The 21,692-nt window shown below is 38.1% G+C and overlaps 1 protein-coding gene across 1 annotated transcript in view; it reads right to left on the minus strand.

Annotated features, from left to right (window-relative positions):
* CLNS1A (chloride nucleotide-sensitive channel 1A) overlaps positions 1–21,692 on the minus strand; it is a 49,810-nt gene that overhangs the window by 19,829 nt on the left and 8,289 nt on the right. Inside the window, exons 3-7 of the mRNA XM_025894417.2 lie at positions 17,576–17,671; positions 16,809–16,916; positions 15,526–15,699; positions 10,506–10,595; positions 6,073–7,998 (exon numbers count right to left, since the gene is read on the minus strand). Coding sequence (XP_025750202.1) covers positions 10,528–10,595; positions 15,526–15,699; positions 16,809–16,916; positions 17,576–17,671 — 446 coding nt within the window. The 3' untranslated portion in view covers positions 6,073–7,998; positions 10,506–10,527. The remainder of the gene's footprint in view (positions 1–6,072; positions 7,999–10,505; positions 10,596–15,525; positions 15,700–16,808; positions 16,917–17,575; positions 17,672–21,692) is intronic.

Below are 21,692 nucleotides of genomic sequence, written 5' to 3' on the forward strand. Positions count from 1 at the left end.
AAGAGAGAGAGGGGCAGAAGGCATACTGGAGCAAATTACAGCAGAGAATTTCCCTAATTTGGGGAAGGAAACAGGCATCAAAATCCAGGAGGCAGAGACAACCCCCCTCAAAAATCAATAAAAATAGGTCAACATCCCAGCATCTAATAGTAGAACTTACCAGTCTCAGAGACAAAGAGAAAATCCTGAAAGCAGCTCAGGACAAGAGGTCTGTAACCTACAATGGTAGAAACATTAGATTGGCAACAGACCTATCCACAGAGACCTGGCAGGCCAGAAAGGACTGGCATGATATATTCAGAGCACTAAATGAGAAAAATATGGAGCCAAGAGTACTATATCCAGCTAGGCTATCACTGAAAATAGGAGATAAAAAGCTTCCAGGAGAAACAAAAACTAAAAGAATCTGCAAACACGAAACCAGCCCTACAAGAAATATTGAAAGGGGTCCTCTAAGCAAAGAGAGAGCCTAAAAGTAACATAGATCAGAAAGGAACAAAGACAATATACAGTAACAGTCACCTTACAGGCAATACAATGGCACTAAATTCGTATCTTTCAATAGTTACCCTGAATGTAAATGGGCTAAATGCCCCAATCAAAAGACACAGGCTATCAGACTGGATAAAAAAACAGACCCATCGATATGCTGTCTGCAAAAGACTCATTTTAGACCCAAAGACACCTCCAGATTGAAAGTGAAGGGGTGGAAAACCATTTACCATGCTAATGGACAGCAAAAGAAAGTTGGGGTAGCAATCCTTATATCAGACAAATTAGATTTTAAAACAAAGACTGTAGTAAGAGATGAGGAAGGACACTATATCCTACTTAAAGGCTCTATCCAACAAGAAGATCTAACAATTGTAAATATCTATGCCCCTAACGTGGGAGCAGCCAATTATATCAGCCAATTAATAACAAAAGCAAAGAAACACATCGACAACAGTGCAATAATAGTAGGGGACTTTAACACCCTCTTCACTGAAATGGACAGATCATCTAAGCAAAAGATCAACAAGGAAATAAAGACTTTAAATGACACCCTGGACCAAATGGACTTCACAGATATATTCAGAACATTCCATCCCAAAGCAAGAGAATACACATTCTTCTCCAGTGCCCATGGAACATTCTCCAGAATAGATCACATCCTAGGTCACAAATCAGGTCTCAACCAGTACCAAAAGATTGGGATCATTACCTGTGTATTTTCGGACCACAATGCTTTGAAACTAGAATTCAATCACAACAGGAAAGTCGGAAAGAACTCAAATACATGGAGGATAAAGAGCATCCTACCAAAGAATGAATGGGTCAACCAGGAAATTAAAGAATTTTCAAAATTCATAGAAACAACTAAAAATGAAAACACAACTGTTCAAAATCTTTGGGATACAGCAAAGGCAGTCCTAAGAGGAAAGTATATAGCAATACAAGCCTTTCTCAAGAAACAAGAAAGGTCTCAAATACATAACCTAACCATACACCTAAAGGAGCTGGAGAAAGAAAAGCAAATAAAGCCTAAATCCAGCAGGAGAAGAGAAATAGTAAAGATCAGAAAAAAAAAAAAAGCAAAAAGCAGAAATCAATGAAATAGAAACCAAAAAACAGCAGAACAGATCAACAAAACTAGGAGCTGGTTCTTTGAAAGAATTAGTAAGACAGATAAGCCCCTGGCCAGACTTATCAAAAAGAAAAGAGAAATGACCCAAATAAATAAAATCATGAATGCAAGAGGAGAGATCACAACCAACACCAAAGAAATACAAACAATTATAAGAACATTTTATGAGCAACTATATGCCAGCCAATTAGATAACCTGGAAGAAATGGATGCATTCCTAGAGATGTATAAACTACCAAAACTGAACCAGGAAGAAATAGAAAACCTGGACAGACCCATAACCACTAAGGAAATTGAAGCAGTAATCAAAAATCTCCCACCAAACAAGAGCCCAGGGCCAGACATCTTCCCAGGGGAATTCTACCAAACATTTAAAGAAGAATTAATACCTATTCTCCTGAAACTGTTCCAAAAAACAGAAATGGAAGGAAAACTTCCAAACTCATTTTATGAGGCCAGCATTACCTTGATCCCAAAATCAGACAAAGACACCATCAAAAAGAATTACAGACCAATATCCCTGATGAACATGGATGCAAAAATTCTCACCAAAATACTAGCCAGTAAGATCCAACAGTACATTAAAGGGATTATTCACCACGACCAAATGGGATTTATTCCTGAGCTGCAAGGTTGGTTCAACATCTGCAAATCAATGTGATACAATACATTAATAAAAGAAAGAACAAGAACCATATGATCCTCTCAAAAGATGCAGAAAAAGCATTTGACAAAGCACAGCATCCTTTCTTCATAAAAAACTCTTCACAGTGTAGGGATAGAGGATACATACCTCAATATCATAAAAGCCATCTATGAAAAACCCACAGCAAATATCATTCTCAATGGGGAAAAACTGAGAGCTTTCCCCTAAGGTCAGGAACGCAGCAGGGATGTCCACTATCACCAATGCTATTCAACATAGTACTAGAAGTCCTAGCCACAGCAGTCCGACAACAAAAAGAAATAAAAAGCATCCGAATTGGCAAAGAAGAAGACAAACTCTCACTCTTTGGGATATACTTTACGTGGAAAACCCAAAAGACTCCACCCCAAAACTGCTAGAACTCATATAGGAATTCAGTAAAGTGGTAGGATATAAAATCAATGCACAGAAATCAGTGGCATTTCTGTACACTAATAAGAAGACAGAAGAAAGAGAAATTAAGGAAAACACAAAGAAATGGAAAAACATTCCATGCTCATGGATTGGAAGAACAAATATTGTGACAATGTCTATGCTACCTAGAGCAATCTACACATTTAATGCAATCCCTATCAAAATACCATCAACTTTTTTCAAAGAAATGGAACAAATAATCCTAAAATTTGTATGGAACCAGAAAAGACTCTGAAAAGCCAGAGCAATGTTGAAAAAAGAAAAGCAAAGCTGGCGGCATCACAATTCTGGATTTCAAGCTCTATTACAAAGCTGTAATCATCAAGATAGTATGGTACTGGCACAAAAACGGACACAATGGAACAGAACAGAGGGCCCAAAAATGGACCCTCAACTCTATAGTCAACTAATGTTCGACAAAGCAGGAAAGAATGTCCAATGGAAAAAAGACAGTCTCTTCAACAAATGGTGTTGGGAAAATTGGACAGCCACATGCAGAAGAATGAAACTGGACCATTTCCTTACACCACACACAAAAATAGACTCCAAATGGATGAAAGACCTAAATGTGAGACAGGAGTCCATCAAAATCCTAGAGAACACAGGCAGCAACCTTTTCGACCTCAGCCGCAGCACATTCTTCCTAGAAACATTGCCAAAGGCCAGGGAAGCAAGGGCAAAAATGAACTATTGGGACTTCAAGATAAAAAGCTTTTGCACAGCAAAGGAAACAGTCAACAAAACCAAAAGACAATGACAGAATGGGAGAAGATATTTGCAAATGACATATCAGATAAAGGGCTAGTATCCAAAATCTATAAAGAACTTATCAAACTCAACACCCAAAGAACAAATAATTCAATCAAAAAATGGGCAGACGACATGAACAGACAATTTTCCCAAAGAAGACATCCAAATGGCCAAGAGACACAGAAAAAGTGCTCAACATCGCCTAGCATGAGGGAAATCCAAATCAAAACTTCAATGAGATACCACCTCACACCAGTCAGAATGGCTAAAATTAACAAGTCAGGAAACGACAGAGGTTGGCGAGGATGCAGAGAAAGGAGAACCCTCCTACACTGTTGGTGGGAATGCAAGCTGGTGCAGCCACTCTGGAAAACAGTATGGAGGTTCCTCAAAAAGTTGAAAATAGAGCTACTGTACAACCCAGCAATTGCACTACTGGGTATTTATCCCAGAGATACAAACGTAGTGATCCAAAGGGGTACGTGCACCCCAATGTTTATAGCAGCAATGTCCACAAGAGCCAAACTATGGAAAGAGCCAAGATGTCCATCATCAGATGAATGGGTAAAGAAGATGTGGTATATATACACAATGGAATATTATGCAGCCATCAAAAAAAAAAACCCCGAAATCTTGCCATTGCAACGATGTGGATGGAACTAGAGGGTATTATGCTAAGTGAAATAAGTCAATCAGAGAAAAGACATGTATCATATGATCTCACTGATATGAGGAATTCTTAATCTCAGGAAATAATCTGAGGGTTGGAGTGATGGGGAGTGGGAGGGATGGGGTGGCTGGGTGACAGACATTGGGAAGTGTATGTGCTATGGTGAGCACTGTGAATTGTGTAAGACTTATGAATCACAGACCTGTACCTCTGAAACAAATACATTGTATGTTTAAAAAAAAAAAAGAAGATAGTAGGAAGGGAAAAATGAAGGGGGGGAAATCGGAGAGGGAGATGAACTATGAGAGACTATGGACTATGAGAAACAAACTCAGGGTTGTAGAGGGGATGGGGGTGCGGGGATGGGTTAGCCTGGTGATGCGTATTAAAGAGGGCACATATTGAATGGGGCACTGGGTGTTATACACAAACAATCATGGAACACTACATAAAGACTAATGATGTAATGTATGGTGATTAACATAATAAAATAAAATTTAAAAAAAATTCTAAAAATAAATAAATAAAATCTAGTATCTTTCTGAACAATGAGTAATCACATGTCTTCTTCTAAAAGTAAAGGGCTATTGGGGCGCCTGGGTGGCTCAGTCAGTTAAGCATCTGCCTTCAGCTCAGGTCATGATCCCAGGGTCCTGGGATCAAGCCCCACATCGGGCTATCTGCCCAGTGGGAGGCCTGTTTCTCCCTCTCCCACTCCCCTTGCTTGTTTCTGCTCTCGCTAACTCTGTCAAATAAATAAATAAAATCTTTTAAAAAAATAAAAATAAAAAGTAAAGGGTTATATACCATGACCATCTATGCATCATCTCTCATCTTTACCAGTACTGACAAAGATCCTAACAAGCTTTCAAAATACGTAATGTACAAAGATTTAAACAAGCTTATTTGAAAAGTATTAATATCTGACAAACAGATCTGAGGGAGGAGAAAACTCACCAGGGTCATTTTAATAAATACATTTTTTATTTTCTTTTTTTTTTAAGATTTTACATAATCCCTACATCCAACTTCTGGCTTGAACTTACAACCCCAATGTCAAGAGTCACATGCTCTACCAACTAAGCCAGTAAGGTGCCCCTATGAATACATTTTTTAAACAACAGAATTTAGAACAGATGACTACTCACTAGCTTTTTTTTTTTTTTTAAAGATTTTATTTATTTGAGAGAGAGAATGAGAGAGCACGAGAGGAGGGAGGGTCAGAGGGAGAAGCAGACTCCCCGCTGAGCAGGGAGCCCGATGCGGGACTCGATCCCAGGACTCCAGGATCATGACCTGAGCCGAAGGCAGTCACTTAACCAACTGAGCCACCCAGGCGCCCTACTCACTAGCTTTTATGGCTATTTTAGATGGCTCACATCATGGGGGAAAGTGTCCATGGCTTTTCTTTTTCTTTTTTTTTTTTTTTTAAAGATTTTATTTATTTGACAGAGAGAGAGAGACACAGTGAGAGAGGGAACACAAGCAGGGGGAGTGGGAGAGGAAGAAGCAGGCTTCCCACGGAGCAGGGAGCCTGATGTGGGGCTCGATCCCAGGACCGTGGGATCATGACCTGAGCCAAAGGCAGACACTTAACGACTGAGCCACCCAGGCGCCCCATGGCTTTTCTTTAAATTTCCTCTACATCAAGAAATAGGAAGCAAAACAATTACAGTAACATTAAAATTAAGCTCAAATAGAATCAAGAAATGTTGGCTTGGCTGAGCATTATGAATTTCATTTTTAGTAAGTCTGACCTGATCTTTTTTTTTTCACCTTCTATTTTCTCAGTTATGGGTACAACCTACTAATACTCTAGAATGTTACAGCTGAATCTTTGAAAGTCATTTAATATAGCTGCCTCATTTTACAGATGAGGAAACAGGTCCACAGAGGTTTAAATACCTTGTCTGCCAAGCCAGAATTAGATGCTTGGTTTCCTGCATCTTAGATAACTGCATTACCCATAACAAGGTACCACAGCAGTGCCTGTAAGGAAACAGTGCACAGAATCTCAACATTTTGTTAATATTATCAGAGCACTTTATTACTTCACTAAAAGTCATGACGACAAGTTGGTATGACTTCAGAAAAGGACCCAAATAGAATTTCTAAGATTAGCCCATGAGAATACCCTGCTTAGTAAATGTCTAGGATGGGAAATGAGTGCTGCTCAGATTGACAGCACATAAATTTGGGAACCTCCTGTGCTATCCATTGAAATTTTAACATTTAAAATCCTGCAGTTAAGAGAATTTGCTTCCTTTCTACTGCTGATAGATGGTAAGGCTATATGGTAATTTGGAGCACAGGCTTAAAAATCACAGCTCATTGTATGACCTTAAGTGTTACTGTAGCTCTCTCTGTAGTTTCTTCATCTCTAAAACAGGATAATAAAAGCACCTATACCTCATAAGACAATTAAGAATATTATATGTGTAATGTATATAAAGAACCCAAGACAATGGCTGATACAGAGAAGGCCTCAGTCAACTTCAGTTTCCATTTCCAAGTGGCCCTTTTACTTGCCTATTGTAACAAATTCAGTATTTCTGAGAGTCTGGTCAGAAAAAGGACAATCAGCTTTTTTTTAAATCTACCATGCAGGATGATAGAAACCAAATGAAAGTGCTGAAAAGAACACCAGACATGTGTTCTTCTAGTAGTCATGAACTAAAATTTAGTCACTAATTAGCCAAGTGATTCTGAATAGCTTTTCTAACCATATTTTTAAAGTCATATAATGGTACAGAAGGTCCAAGTATAAATCTGTCATTATAAATCAGCCTTACAAATACCCTGGTGTCTGTGAAAACTAAAATCGAGCGTTGTAAGAAATTATTCCTGATCCAAGTGAAAGAAGCAGAAATCCCTTGAAATGTATTAAATCCTTGCCCTACTAAAAATTTGCCAGAAACTCTAACTATACATTTTCTTACTCATTTCATGTTCATATTCTCAAAAGTCAAACAAAAATAAACGAACAAGACTCGTTTTCTGACAGTCTTAATGAAAAAATTTTTTCTCATTAATGGTTTCAGTCAAGAATGAGAGCACAATATAGAAAACCTAGATTTATTTGTTAAACTATTACAAAGACAAAACAATTATCATTGAAGCACTCTGAGGATTTCATCCCAATTTCACTTGTTATGGAAACCGACCTAAGAGGTTAGAAATTAAAGGATATAACCTAAGGGGTTATAACAAAACAGACTGGTGAAACATGGTGAAAGAAAAGCTAGTCAGATGCATCCGTGTTAGTGGTATTTCACATGGCTAGGATATTTCCCAAGAGGCTCCCTAAAGATGCCTGAATTAATTAATCTGGGTCCCAAATTAGTAAAAAAAAAAAAAAAAAAAACCCTTACCCCTGTGAAGAACAAGCAGAGGCCAAGATTTCTCTGAGATCTCTTTGTCGTTCTTTTTAAGGTGTAATGGGACCCTTAGCCTCTAAAAGGGTTTATTTTAGATTCAGCCTCCCTCCTTCCCATCCAGTCTACTTATGTCTTCAAGCACCTACGCATTCTCAGGTAGGCCTGCCAGGTTACAGAAGATGCGTATGGTGAAGGCTGGAACTATAGGCCTAATCAGAGGGCACCTATACACTGACATTTTGGAGTAGGTGATAAACTACAAATACCCTCCTGGTTAATTCACCTTTGTTAATAAAGGTCATAGTTTCTTCTGCTGGTGACAACTTTTTCTCTCAGTATAGTCTGTCTCAAAAAAGAACCGGTTCAGGTAAATTTTGGAGAAGGAAAAAGACTTCATCAACACCCACTCCACAGTAGAAGAGGCACCAAGTTCTTTCCTAGTTATGAGCAGAATCTGAAAAACAGAAGATTTACAGTGTTTATAATAATAGCTATTATTTATTGAATGCCTAGTCAAGAGCGCCAGAGAACTTAGATATATATATCTTAGTCTTTGCAACAATCCTGCCAGGTAGTTTATCAACCCCATTTTCAAATGAGGAAACTGAGGATTAAAGAAGTTATGTGCCTTCTCCAAAGGCACAGAAGCCGGTATGTGGTAGAGCTGTGATTCTACCACTCCTGTGCCTTGACTCCACCCCATCTCCTGCACCGAGAGGTCCTAGTTCCATTATCTTGAAATCATTAATGGTTGCATAAACACTCTAATTATTACTTCTTCATTCCTTAAAGGCAAAAACAATTTAAAATGATTAAAAATTTAAAGACATTGTTTGGAATTCAGGTCAATTATCCAGATGAATAACTTGTATAAACTTTATGAACAAAATAGCTCTCTGCTCCAGCTGTAGCATAAAATGAATAGAAAACAAATCATCAGCTCATTAGAAAGCTTGTGGTTATTTTATGATTATTTCACCATAAAATTACATTACAAAGAATCCTAAGAATTCTCACCAGTGAACTGCAGTAACATCTCATCTGTGTAACCATTAGTGACACAACAAATGCGTTTCTCAGAATCCTTATTAATACAGTGGTGGGTATTCTCTGAATAGTCTATTTTTCAAGAAGAAATACGTAAAAGCCAGAAGATCAAAAAATGTTTTCCAGTTTCAATAAAAGTTACTAAGTATTACTGAACTGAAAAAGTCAACATGCTATAAAGAACATGATAAGCAGGAAAGTGAGAAGGGAAGAAGACTTAAATTGGCACCAAAAGATTTCCCATACAGTATAAGAGTGAAGTACTAATATCTGGAACTATAAGATCTGAAAATTAAAGCTAACAGAGCTGCAGCAATATGAACATGTAATTTTAGCTAATTACAGAAGAGACAATGCTGGTTTTAGACTATATGGCTACAATGACAGAAATAAATGCTGTGGAAATAAAAATTAAGTATTTAAAGCAAGAAATATAAATCCCCGAACTCTAAGAGATTATTCTCTGATAGTTCCACTGGCAGCACCTGAAAGGAAAACAGAGATTCATTATCATTTTTCATGGTTAGAGTAAGAAGAAATGTTACACATTCACATGGCAACAATTTGGAAGGTAAATGGAACTTGGAAAAAGGAGGGATCTCATAACCCAACTGGATGACTCACAATAGTATAAGAGTCAAGCCAAAATATATAAATCTTGCCACACTATTACTATGCTTTAAAATAAAGGACCTGGGCATAAGTAACATCTCAAAGACTGGAAGACAGCCAGTATTCAAGAAAATGCTACCAGGTCAGAAGTAGGAGGACACTGTAGAGGGGAAAGAGGGACAACAATTTTAACAAAGTAAAAATCTTATAGCTCATAAAGGAAGACCAACTAGGACTACTAGTCCTAGAGCTCTAGATGGTATGAACTAACAACATAACCCTCAGTTATTATCAAACATACAGTTGAGATACTCAAGGTGGCAAAGGACAATTTATTTCTCAGGGTAACATGCAGCAACGTCAGGGACAAACTTTAGGCAAAGCTCACAAGAATGTGTCAGGGAAAACTGGCTGTGAGCTCTTATGTCAGTCAAGAAAGCAGGAATGAAGCAACTTGGGAAATGATAGCTTTTGGAGAAGTGTACATGGCCTTACGGTTTGGCAAACTGGGCTTGAACACTAAGGTGCCCAGGACCTTGGTCCTCCATTATTTTCAGAAGGAGGGAAGCCAATACAAGATAATGATGAAATTAGGGGTGCTTGGGTGGCTCAGTTGATTAAGTGATTGCCTTCAGCTCAGGTCATGATCCCAGGGCCCTGGGATGGAGCCCCATATTGGGCTCCCTGCTCAGCGGGAAGTCTGCTTCTCCCTCTTCCTCTACCGCCCCTCCTGCTCTTGCTCTCTCTCTCTCAAATAAATAAATCTTAAAAAAAAAAAAGGATTATGATTAAATTAAAGGCTTAGATGCAGTTTGGAATTACCACTTCCTCCCTAAACTGAATAGCAGCAAATCTCTGCTTTGTGTTTTCTGATGAACATGTTAGGTTTCAAACACCACAAGTGGAAAAGGTGACTCAAGAGCAGAACAGGAGATGATCTCAGGCTCTGCTGCTCCCACCTGAGCCAACCAGGGAGCCCATTTCTGAGTAATGGGCTAATGTCCACCTCCTGAGTTCACTGAAGATGGGTGTGTCTTATTCTTTCATGCCTCAATGCCTAGCACTGCCCAATGTCTAACCCAGCTCTTAACATGTATAAGTGCTCAATAAATGTTAACCTGAACATCACTGTTTGCAGACCTTGACTCCTTAGGGGGAAAAAAACCACATAAGTCTCAATAATTTCAGAAATGGGTAACTAACATTTTTCCAAACTGCTAATTATACAGAGTTCTCCTGAAAATAAAAATTATTTCACATGATTTTCAAATTCAATGACAAGGAAGAAAATAAAATACTCACCCCACTGCAGCATAAATCATTTTCAGTGATCAACATCTGCATCCTCAAACTGTCCAGCAACCGTTGGTGTAGTGTCTACCTCCATCCCATCTTAAAAAAAAAAAAAAAATCAACTGCTGAGCAACAGTCTACTGAGCTCTTCAGATAGGTAAAGGGTCAACCTATTCATCAAGCAGAAGAAAGCTGGTGCCCTCTGTTGGTCACAGTTGCTATTTTTTTCTCTTGTGAAAAAGTAACAAGGAACAAACCAAAAAAGAAAAATGCCACCTGTACATTTTAACGTTTACTTTATAAATTCTCAACCTCAACACTAAAAGAACATTAGATAAGAAGTTTTTAATGTAGTAGAGGGTTTGATATGTGCTCTGAGCATACAGATGCTGTTCATCTTGCTCAGAAACAAAATGATTCTAAAGTGATGGGAAGAAAACTCAGTTATGTGTTCCGTTAATAAAGAAAAATTAAAACAAAAAAAAAGTTTTTAATGTAGTTAGCATCAACTGTTCACTCTTCACAGAACTGTGCTGGGTATTTACTGTGTGACATTATCATTATTATTATTATTTTAAGATTTAATTTATTTATTTGAGAACGAAGAAGAGAGAGAGCATGAGCAGAGGGGAGGGGTAGAGGGAGAAGCACACTTCCCACTGAACGGGGAGCCCAACGTGGGGCTCGATCCCAAGACCCAGAGATCACAACCTGAGCTGAAGGCAGACACTTCACCAACTAAGCCACCCAGGTGCCCCATTATTTTCATTTTTAAAGGTATAAAAGTCCTATCCTCACAAAGCTGACTACATAATTCTGAGAAAAGACAAAATAAGTAAAGTGAGGTTCTTGCTTATCTGTTTTTCTCATTTCATAGGGGGAAAAAACCGTGTTGTGTGTGTGTGTGCGTGTGTGCGTGTGTGTGTGTGTGTGTGTGTGTACGGAGAGACAAGGAAAAAAAGCCCTTTGGAAAAGCTGTTTAGAGCTGCTTTCTCCCTTTTGGCACCTCCCATTCACCTTCAACTCTTTAACCCACAACAGGCTTCTGCCTGAGCCCCCTAGTACTCCACCTGGACATGCAGCAGGGCGTGCAAATGTGACACATCTAAAACTAACTCATCATCTTTCCACACAGAAATGCTTCTCTTGGGGCACCTGACTGGTTCAGTTGGTAAAGCATGTGATTCAATCTCAGGGTCGAGAGTTCAAGCCCCACATTAGGTGCGGAGCCTACTTTAAAAAAACAAAACAAAACGGGGGGGCGGGGGGCGCCTGAGTGGCTCAGTTAAGCATCTGCCTTCGGCTCAGGTCATGATCCCAGGGTCCTGGGGTCGAGCCCCACATCGGGCTCTCTGCTCCGCGGGAAGCCTGCTTCTCCCTCTCCCACTCCCCCTGCTTGTGTTCCCTCTCTTGCTGTGTCTCTCTCTGTCAAAAAAAAAAAAAAAAAAAAAAAAGGTTTCTCTACCCTAACATTCTTACTAAAGGATACCTCTCACCTGTCCAATTCAGAAACCCCTACCACATCTCTAACTTCTGTTGCTTCTCTCAAACATCTCTCAAATCTGTTAAGTCTTTAACATTCACTGCCACTACCAAGTGCAGGCCATGATCTCTCATCTAATTTAAATCATAACTTATTTAACAGAGTTTCTCTTTGGGGCGCCTGGAAGGCTCAGTCCATTAAGTGTCTGCCTTCAGCTCAGGTCATGATCCCAGCAGGCTGGGATCCCTGCTCAGCAGGGAGTCTGCTTCTCTGCCCCTCCCCCCCTCTCTCTCAAATATATAGGTAAAATCTTAAAAAAAAAAAAAAAGTTTCTCTTCTATCCTCCAATATTTCCCTCTGCAATCAATTTTCCATTATCACAGCCAGGGTCATCTTCTGAAACACTAATCAAACTAAAAATTCTTCATTTCACATTCTCATTGGCCTAAGCATAACACTGAAATTCTTTAAAACAGCTTTCAAGTTCCATTGAGATACAACCAGTTCACTACTCCACCTTTATGTGGTGCTGTAATAACTACCCTTCATACTCAGAGTTCCAGACATAATGAACTACTTTCAGTCCCCCAAAGTCGAATGGTCTCTTGAAGTTCTGCACATGGCTGATCATGTTACCTGCCTCTCTCCCCAACCTGTATGTAATCCCCCTTCACCCCAGTAAGTGACATCTGTCACTTACTCCATGAAGCTTGAATCTCTGACTATCCAGGCTAGGTGAAGAGTCCAGCCTCCGATTCTATAGCTTCTCAAGCTTCCCCTATATCTCAGTGCTGTATCAACAATGTACTGCCTAATTAGTTAATTTATTTTTCTCTACACAAGAATGCCATTGATATGAAGACAGTAATCTCATCTTACTTGGGCACTGCTATATTCTCTGTAGCATAGTAGCTCAATAAACAGTTCTTACATAAATAAGCACATGAAGCACTGAAATACCACAAGAAGATAGGGTGTTTGTTTTTCAGTGCAAAAAAGATGGTTTTATTAAAGCATGGGGAGCAGGACTTGGGCAGAAAGAACTGCGATAGGATGTATTTAAATGGCAAAAAGATTGAAATTTGCCAAGACAGCAGATCTTAGGTGCTCTACCACAAAAAAACGGGTAACTATGTGAAGAGATGGATATGTTAATTGACTTGACTGTAGTAATTATTTCACTATGTATATGAAAACATCATCTGGCATACCTTAAACATAAACAATTTTTAGCCTGTTAAAAAATTTTAAAAATAAATTTTAAAAAAATGCACAGGTCAAAACAAATAATCAATGGCAAAAAGAGTGACATGGGTACTTAGGACTTTAGAAGATGGGGAAGGGTATAGGCTGAAAAAGTTTCATATATAGGCAACTCTCAATATGCTAATAAGGCTTAGGAATAAAAGTCTAAAAATCTCTAGCAAAAAGTGTTTGTGATCTTAAAATCATTTGCTATAAAGCATTAAACAAGGAATTTTACAATTAAAAAAAAAACTCTTCAGTGAAGAAAGGCTTTTCAATGTCCAAGGACACTCTCCCATCAATCACTGTAATAAAAAGAAGGTACCATCTTGAATTCTTTCAGCTAAGAGTTTGGTAGTACACTAGAGATCATCTGAGCCATCTCATCCTATAGCCTATGTTATAGGCTCACCACTAGGACTTAAAATAGAGAGGATATACAAGGAATAACAGTGTGACCCAAAGCCTAAACTTTTCCAAATTAAAATATCCCAGGACTGGGGCGCCTGGGTGGCTCAGCTGGTTAGGCATCTGTCTTCAGCTCAGGTCATGCTCTCAGGATCAAGCCCTGCATTGGGCTCCCTGCTCAGCGGGGAGTCTGTGTGAAATTCTCTCCCTCTTCCTCTGCCCCTCACCCTGCTCATGCTCTCTAATAAATAACCCCCAGGTCAACATGCTATGTGCATGAGGATATTGATCACAGCATTATGACAGAAATTTATATTGCCCAATAAAAGAAAAACCAGGGGTGCCTGAGTGGCTCAGTTGGTTAAGCGTCTGACTCTTGGTTTTGGCTCAGGTCATGATCTCAGTGTCCTGAGATCAAGCCCCACATTGGGCTCCACACTCAGTGCAGAGTCTGCTTGAGATTCTCTCCCTCTCCCCTTCTGTCCCTCCCCCGCTTACATGCTCTCTCTTTCAAATAAATTAATCAATTAAATCTTTAACAAAAAAATGAAAAACTATGGTAACCCTCTTTAAGAACATTCTGCATCTCTAAAAATTAGAAGTGGTAAGACTATAGCAACATAAAATACTAGTATATATTAAATACACATAAGATGTAAGAAGTGCTTATATGCTTATAACACTTTTATATGGTTTTTTTTTGCATATCAGCTCATTTAATCTTCTCACCACTTATTAGCTATTTGACCTCAAGCAAGTTATATGATCTTTCTGTGCTTCAGTTTCTTCATCTGTAAAACAGGGATCAAATAACATTTACCACAGAACATTCTTGGAAGGATTAAATGAGTACTTATGTGTAATATGCTTAAATCAGGGTCTGGCACATAAGAGCAGTACCTGAATGTTCTATTTAGAGTAGTAGAAAAAGATGAGAGATATCTGTGGCAAGGCAAGGTTGTCTCTTCAGAGTTAGAACTTTATATGGTGATTATCAGGCAATCACTGAGGGGACATCCCTATATAGGGGTAACCACAGAGTGTTCTCAGAAGATTAAGATGGAACAGTGAGCTGGAGGCAGGAATGACTGAGGCAAAAAATTACTATTGTAAATCCAGTGTGAGAAGACAAGGGCCTAGGGTTGAAGGATAGCAGCAGTAACAGCAAGGAAATGTGAAAGTCATTTAAATGAAAAAATCTAGTATTGCACTAGAGCAAGGAATAAGAAGTAAAGGCTGAGTCAAAAGAATACTTCAACATTCTGACTGAAATAGGATACTCAGAAAAGCAAACCAGTCTCACAGGGGAAATATTTACAAAGAAGCCTACAGAGTGGAGACAAATGAAGCAAATTTGAAAGCCACTTGTTTAAGGTCCAGAAGTGTGTCACAAAACAAGAACCCAAGTTTCTTGAATGCTTTCTAGCCCTTTTAACCAACTGATTATCCTAGTTTTACATATAATCATGTAGGAATTCATTTTAAAAATAAAAACAGCAGCATAGATACATACACACACACACACATAAGCAAACAAACAAAAAGACTGGAAAGATATGCAGTAGAAAAATTAATAGAGGTCTTCCAATTATAATTACACTTGATTTTTCATTTCTTCTTTGCCTGTGCCCATTTAAAAAATCTGATTGTGAACACACTGTTTTTGTAGTTGAGGGAAAAAAGTAAAAAAAAACAAAGTTTCATGAGAATGCCCATTCTATATAATTCTACATTTGCTTCCTACACTGTAAGAGTTAATTCTGAGATTTCTCTGTCTTAAGAGTTTCCAAAAGAACATACATACATATATCTATGTATATGTATCTATCTCCCTGACTTCCCTTGTTGCCCAAGGACCATCTGACCGCTCACACTGAAAGAAAGGATACTCACCTTCATAATCTCTTATTGAATCTTCTGTCCGGACTCCAGCCATGTTATATTGGCTGCTCACAGACTGAGAAAGCATTCCTTCTAATCTCTCCAATGTGGCTTGGCCTTCTGCTGTTAAATGGGATAATCCTTCTTCATAGGTATAAAATGTAGGGATGTCTCCCTGCCCTTGTTCTAAACAAATAAAATGCTTTTAAGCTATTATAAAGCAATTAGAAAAACATGGATAATCAATAATGCATTTACCGAAGATAAGGTACAGTTTAAAAAGGCTTCCAGGAAAATATTTTTCAATATTCATTTAATACACAGATGTAGGTCATCTGTTGAAAATAAAGACAAAGAAAATGTCTCTACCCTCTAGAATGAGAAGGGATTCCAAAAGATAATGAGCCAGTAAACAGCAATTCTCAAAAAATCAAATGTCCAGGGACTAAAAGGAAGAGAGGGTGTACCTAAGGTCAGCAAGTCTTATGTCATCCCAAGCTGGGAATTTTACAGGTGAGTGCAAATTAATTTGATACTAATTTGTACTGATGTTTTTTTTGGATTAAAATACATGATCCTTTTAAAAACTCAGAAATTCTAGAAAATATAAAAAGGATAAAAAAATACATTCAAAAATCTCAGCAGAAATGAGAATGTATTTAGATATATGAAGGAGAATTCCAGAACCGAATTTGTCTCAGGCCAGGAAGTAGGTACATATGGAGGAAAGGACTTTGGACAGCGAGATCGGTGGACATGAGAGCAGTGGGAAGAAGAAAAGAGAAGAGCAGGCACTTCAAGTTATAAGACTCTACCAGGTTAGTGACAGTATTCTGGTCTGGGGGAGGCAAAGAGAAATAATCTTAGATAAATGAAGTATGGTTCTGGGGGGAGAAAATGACTTTGGTAGTGAGTTGTCTGAAGGATTATGTTAAGTAAAGATGTAGATGATAAAGATTTCAAGTGGTGGAGGGAAAAGGCTTTGTTCTCTAGAAGCAGCTGCATCAACTTAAAAGATTCTTCCAACCACCCACTTTCTCATCCATTGTTTTCTTCCCTTCCATTTATCTCTATCCATTTTCTGCTCACAATAATATCTATTTTTTACCTTCAAGCTTGGAAAGTCCAACTATTTTTCCAGTTTGGCTTAGACATGAATTGTGCCATTCACTTTTATTAATAACCACACTATGAGTATTTAATAGAGATATAAAGAACCATAATCCCATACCTTTAGTACAAATAAGTGCTTAAAATGAAACACACACACATTTAAAAAAATCCGTTTCACTAACCATTTGCTTCCACATCATATTCTTCTCCATCATAATCATCTGAATCTTCATCCTCAGGATCAGGATGCAAAGCCTGGCATTCACACATTGCAGTAAACATTGCCTCCACTGAACAAGGAAGTTAAATTGTAATGAACATTCTTTTCTGGCCAGTGTAGAATAAAAATTTAATAATATAACCACCAGTACAAATAAATTCAATGAGTAGACAAGAAATATACCAGAGTCACAGTATTTACAAAACCTGCTAAATTCCAAGGAAAATCAATCTTGAGAAGTACTTGATGGCAATGGACAAGTCACAAAATAATAATAGTTCATTTTAAGATAATGTTGAGATCTCTTCATGCCTGGCTGGACTTTCTGAGGAAAAGAGTCAGGGTCTTGGTCAGACTGCTGGTATCAGGGCGGAGCCCCTTTTAGTTGATAGGACTCTTTTCCAGCTATCCTGGCATCTTCCACTTTAGAACTGCCATGACCCTTGCCCTCTATCTGGTAAGATTCAAAGTCAACAGCATCAAGTCAGTAAAAATAACCAGATCTCTTTATTCACAAAATACACCAAATAACATAGTCTCCTATACTCTCACCACACTGACAATCTTTGATATTAACAGGTATCTGGTCCTCAACAATATGACAGATGTTAAAATGAAGAAAAAGCAACGGAACAGAAGGTAATGAGGATAACGGTAAAGTGTGGGGGGTGGGGGTGGGGGGGTGCTTGGTACATAAAGGGAAAGGAATCAATTCTATAGAATACTCACATGCTGATTTATCACTAGGTACAAATCTGAATTCAGCAATAGGTTCAACATCATCATCACTGTCTTCTTCTTCAGCAACAGAATCTTTTGATTCCTCTAGGAAGGGAATAAAAATAACTTTTTAAATGATGTTTTTTGTTTTGGAAAAAAAGCAGCCTAAAATAATTTCATAAAGGATGCTTATTGACGTATCTAAATACTGCAATACAGTTTTTACTTCAAATTATAAGAACATGGTAATTTTAGAGCTAAAAAAGACTGTGGACTTTCACTGAGCCCTAGGGATTCCAAGCCCCCTTTGAAGTCGTGGTGGGGGTGAAGAAACCCAAACAGTTAGGCCTCTAACAAGTACAGTTCCACTGTCATCTGTCTCTCTTACCTTTTACCATGAAACAAGGGGTTCAGTAGCAGTTTGTAAACCGCTGATGTGATTTATCACCAATAATTTACAGATGAGAAAACTAAGGCCCATAGCAAACCCAACAGATAAATTGCCAAAGTCTGTAGGCAAGAAAAAAATACAAATGTTCAATGAAGAGAACTAGCACAGTGGAAGCAGGAACTGCTACAAGTATTCTGGAGGTGTGCATATCCTAATACGCAGCAATTCCTCATCTCTATATTTATTATGTACACAAGGAGTTTATACATAAATGTTTACTGAAATATGAAAATTTTAAAAATTAATGTTAATTTAAAAAAAGGAAACATGTATTGTAACCCGATCATATTATGTTTTATAGACAGCAGTTAAAAAGGAACAAATATTTATATGTATCAAAACTCATAGATTAAAAAATGTAACTGAGTGAAAAAACTAATTGCAGAATATATATAAATAGGGGCGCCTGGGTGGCTCAGTCGTTGGGCATCTGCCTTCAGCTCAGGTCGTGATCCCATAGTCCTGGGATTGAGCCCTATATCTGGCTCCTTGCTCAGTGGGAAGCCTGCTTCTCCCTCTCCCACTAGCCCTGCTTGTGTTCCTGCTGTCGGTATCTCTATCTCTGTCAAATAAATAAATAAAATCTTAAAAAAAAAAAGAATATATATAAATAATACCACTTACATATTAAAAGTTTAACACAAAACAAAAGCATTATATTGCTTATGGATTTATACATATTCAGTAAAAATCTAAAAGCTTAGATGGGAAGGACACATATTGCCTTTAGGATAATGTTTAACTTTGGAGATAAAATATGAAACAAAATGGGAAAGGTATGAAAAGGATTAACAGTACTGATACAGTTTTTTTTTTTCTTAAAGATTTATTTATTTATTTTGAAAGAGAGAGCGAGCGAGCGGGGAGGAGAGGCAGAGGGAGAGGGACAGGAAGAATCTCAAGCAGACTCCCCGCTGAGCGCAGAGCCAGACACACGGCTCCATCTGAGGACCCTCAGATCATGACCTGAGCAGAAATCAAGGGTCGGACACTTTGACTGAGCTACCCAGGCACCCCCAGTTTTATTTCTAGAGTAACTATGAAAAAAATTTAGTTTATTTCTAACTAGAGTAACCATGAAAAAAATGTTAGAATTTATGCTAGATAATGAATAATGAAAATTTTTTATTACTCTCTGTACCTTTCAACGTTTGAATTATTTCATAATTTTAAAAAACCAGGTCGGAGCACCTGGCTGACTCAGTTAGTAGAGGACACTGACTCTTGATCTCGGGATTTTAACTTTGAGCCCCACACTGAATGTAGAGATTACTTAAAAAATAAAACTTTTAGGGGTGCCTGGCTGGCTCAGTCAGTAGAGAATGAGATTCCTGCTCTTAGAGTTCTAAGTTCAAGTCCTTGGGTATAGTGATTACTTAAAAATAAAATCTTAGAGGATGCCTGGGTGGCTTAGTCGTTAGGCATCTGCCTTCGGCTCAGGTCATGATCCCAGGGTCCTGGGATTGAGCCCCACATCGGGCTCCCTGCTCAGCGAGAAGCCTGCTTCTCCCTCTCCCACTCGCCCTGCTTGTGTTCCTACTCTAGCTATCTCTGTCTCTGTCAAATAAATAAATAAAATCTTAAAAATAAATAAATAAATAAAATCTTAGAGCGCTGTGAATTGTGTAAGACTGTTGAATCACAGACCTGTACCTCTGAAACAAATAATACTTTATATGTTTAAAAAAAGAAGAAGATAGCAGGAGGGGAAGAATGAAGGGGGGAAATCAGAGGGGGAGACAAACCATGAGAGGCTATGGACTCTGAGAAACAAACTGAGGGTTCTAGAGGGGAGGGGGTGGGGGGATGGGTTAGCCTGGTGATGGATATTAAAGAGGGCACGTTCTGCATGGAGCACTGGGTGTTATACGCAAACAATGAATCATGGAACACTACATCAAAAACTAATGATGTAATGTATGGTGATTAACATAACATAATAAAAAAAAATGTCAAAAAGAGAAAAAATTACTGATGTGTGGTATGATTCCTGGTATGGGCATTTCTTTAAAAACTCCTCCAGGTCAGTGTCATGTGCAATCAGGGTTGAAAAGCACCACTTTAGAGCATTGCTCCTCAGACCATTTGTGGGGAAGCACCAGGTGTTTCTTATTTCCAAAAGTATCAAAATACAAATAAAAATAAAGTACAAATAAATAAATAAATAAATAAAATCTTAGGGACGCTTGGGTGGCTCAGTCGTTAAGCATCTGCTTTCGGCTCCGGTCATGATCTCAGGGTCCTGGGGTCGAGCCCCGCATCGGGCTCCCTGCTCAGCGGGAAGCCTGCTTCTCCCTCTCCCACTCCCCCTGCTTGTGTTCCCTCTCTCGCTGTGTCTCTCTCTGTCAAATAAATAAATAAAATCTTAAAAAAAAAAAATCTTAAAAAATAAAAAATATACAAGATTTAAAAACCAGGTCAACAAAATACTTAAATAGACTCTCAAAACATGTTCAAACTAATAATCTTAAAAATATAAATTAAGGGTGTTATATGCAACTAATGAATCACTAAATTCTACCCCTGAGGAGCGCCTGGGTGGCTCAGTTCGTTAAGCAACTGCCTTCGGCTCAGCTCATGATCCTGGAGTCCCAGGATCGAGTCCCGCATCGGGCTCCCTGCTCAGCAGGGAGTCTGCTTCTCCCTCTGGCCTTCCCCCCTCTCATGCTCATTCTATCTCATTCTCTCTCTCAAATAAATAAATAAAATCTTAAAAAAATAAAATTCTACCCCTGAAACTAATAATACACTATATGTTAACTAAACTGAATTTAAATTAAAAAAACACATAAAAATATAAATTAAATGTTGTTTAGCATATTAAAGTTACCATTTAAAAAAATTTTAATTCTCCATGCAGACGAAAATAAGGTAGAAAGATTCTTATACTAGGGCGCCTGGGTGGCTCAGTTGGTTAAGCAACTGCCTTCAGCTCAGGTCATGATCCTGGAGTCCCGGGATCGAGTCCCACATCGGGCTCCCTGCTCAGCAGGGAGTCTGCTTCTCCCTCTGACCCTCTCCCCTCTCATGCTCTCTCTCACTCTCTCTCTCAAATAAATAAATAAAATCTTTAAAAAAAAAAAAGATTCTTATACTATTATTGAAAGTGTAAACTGATATACACTTTCTGGAAAGCAATTTGACAATATATGTTAAGAGCTTTAAAAGTAGTACCTTTAAAGCAGCAATTCTACTCATAGGAATCAATTATAGGGGGTATCTAAATGCTTTTTTTTCTAAGTTATACAAGCTGAATATAGAATGAAAAAATACAGATAAGCAAAAAAGGAAAAAATTTTAAATGCCCAGTATTAACAATTTTAAATCACAGATTTCACAGGACTTTTTTTGTCCTGTTGCTGTTATACAGTTACATTGTTATACTGTCCTCTGTAAACAAGTGAAATAATACAAAAATACTGGAGAATTCTAAATAACTCTGAACAGTTGAATTGAATACATTATGGTATTACCAAACTTTTTCAGTATTTTAAAAAACAAAATGGTATATTAGAACTATTATTCTATAAATGAATGAACATTACTTTTTATATTATAAGTAATATATGCTGGTATAAAAATAATTGAAAGAGTGTAGATATAGTCCAAGGAAAAAGTAAGCCCCTACCACTCTAGTTCCTCTCCCTAGAAGTAACAATTATAACAATCTGTTTT

Source organism: Callorhinus ursinus, unplaced genomic scaffold (genome assembly GCF_003265705.2).
Source record: "Callorhinus ursinus isolate GAN/ISIS: 27379988/994484 unplaced genomic scaffold, GSC_fseal_2.0 scaffold35, whole genome shotgun sequence".
In the NCBI taxonomy this organism is placed as follows: Eukaryota; Metazoa; Chordata; class Mammalia; order Carnivora; family Otariidae; genus Callorhinus; species Callorhinus ursinus.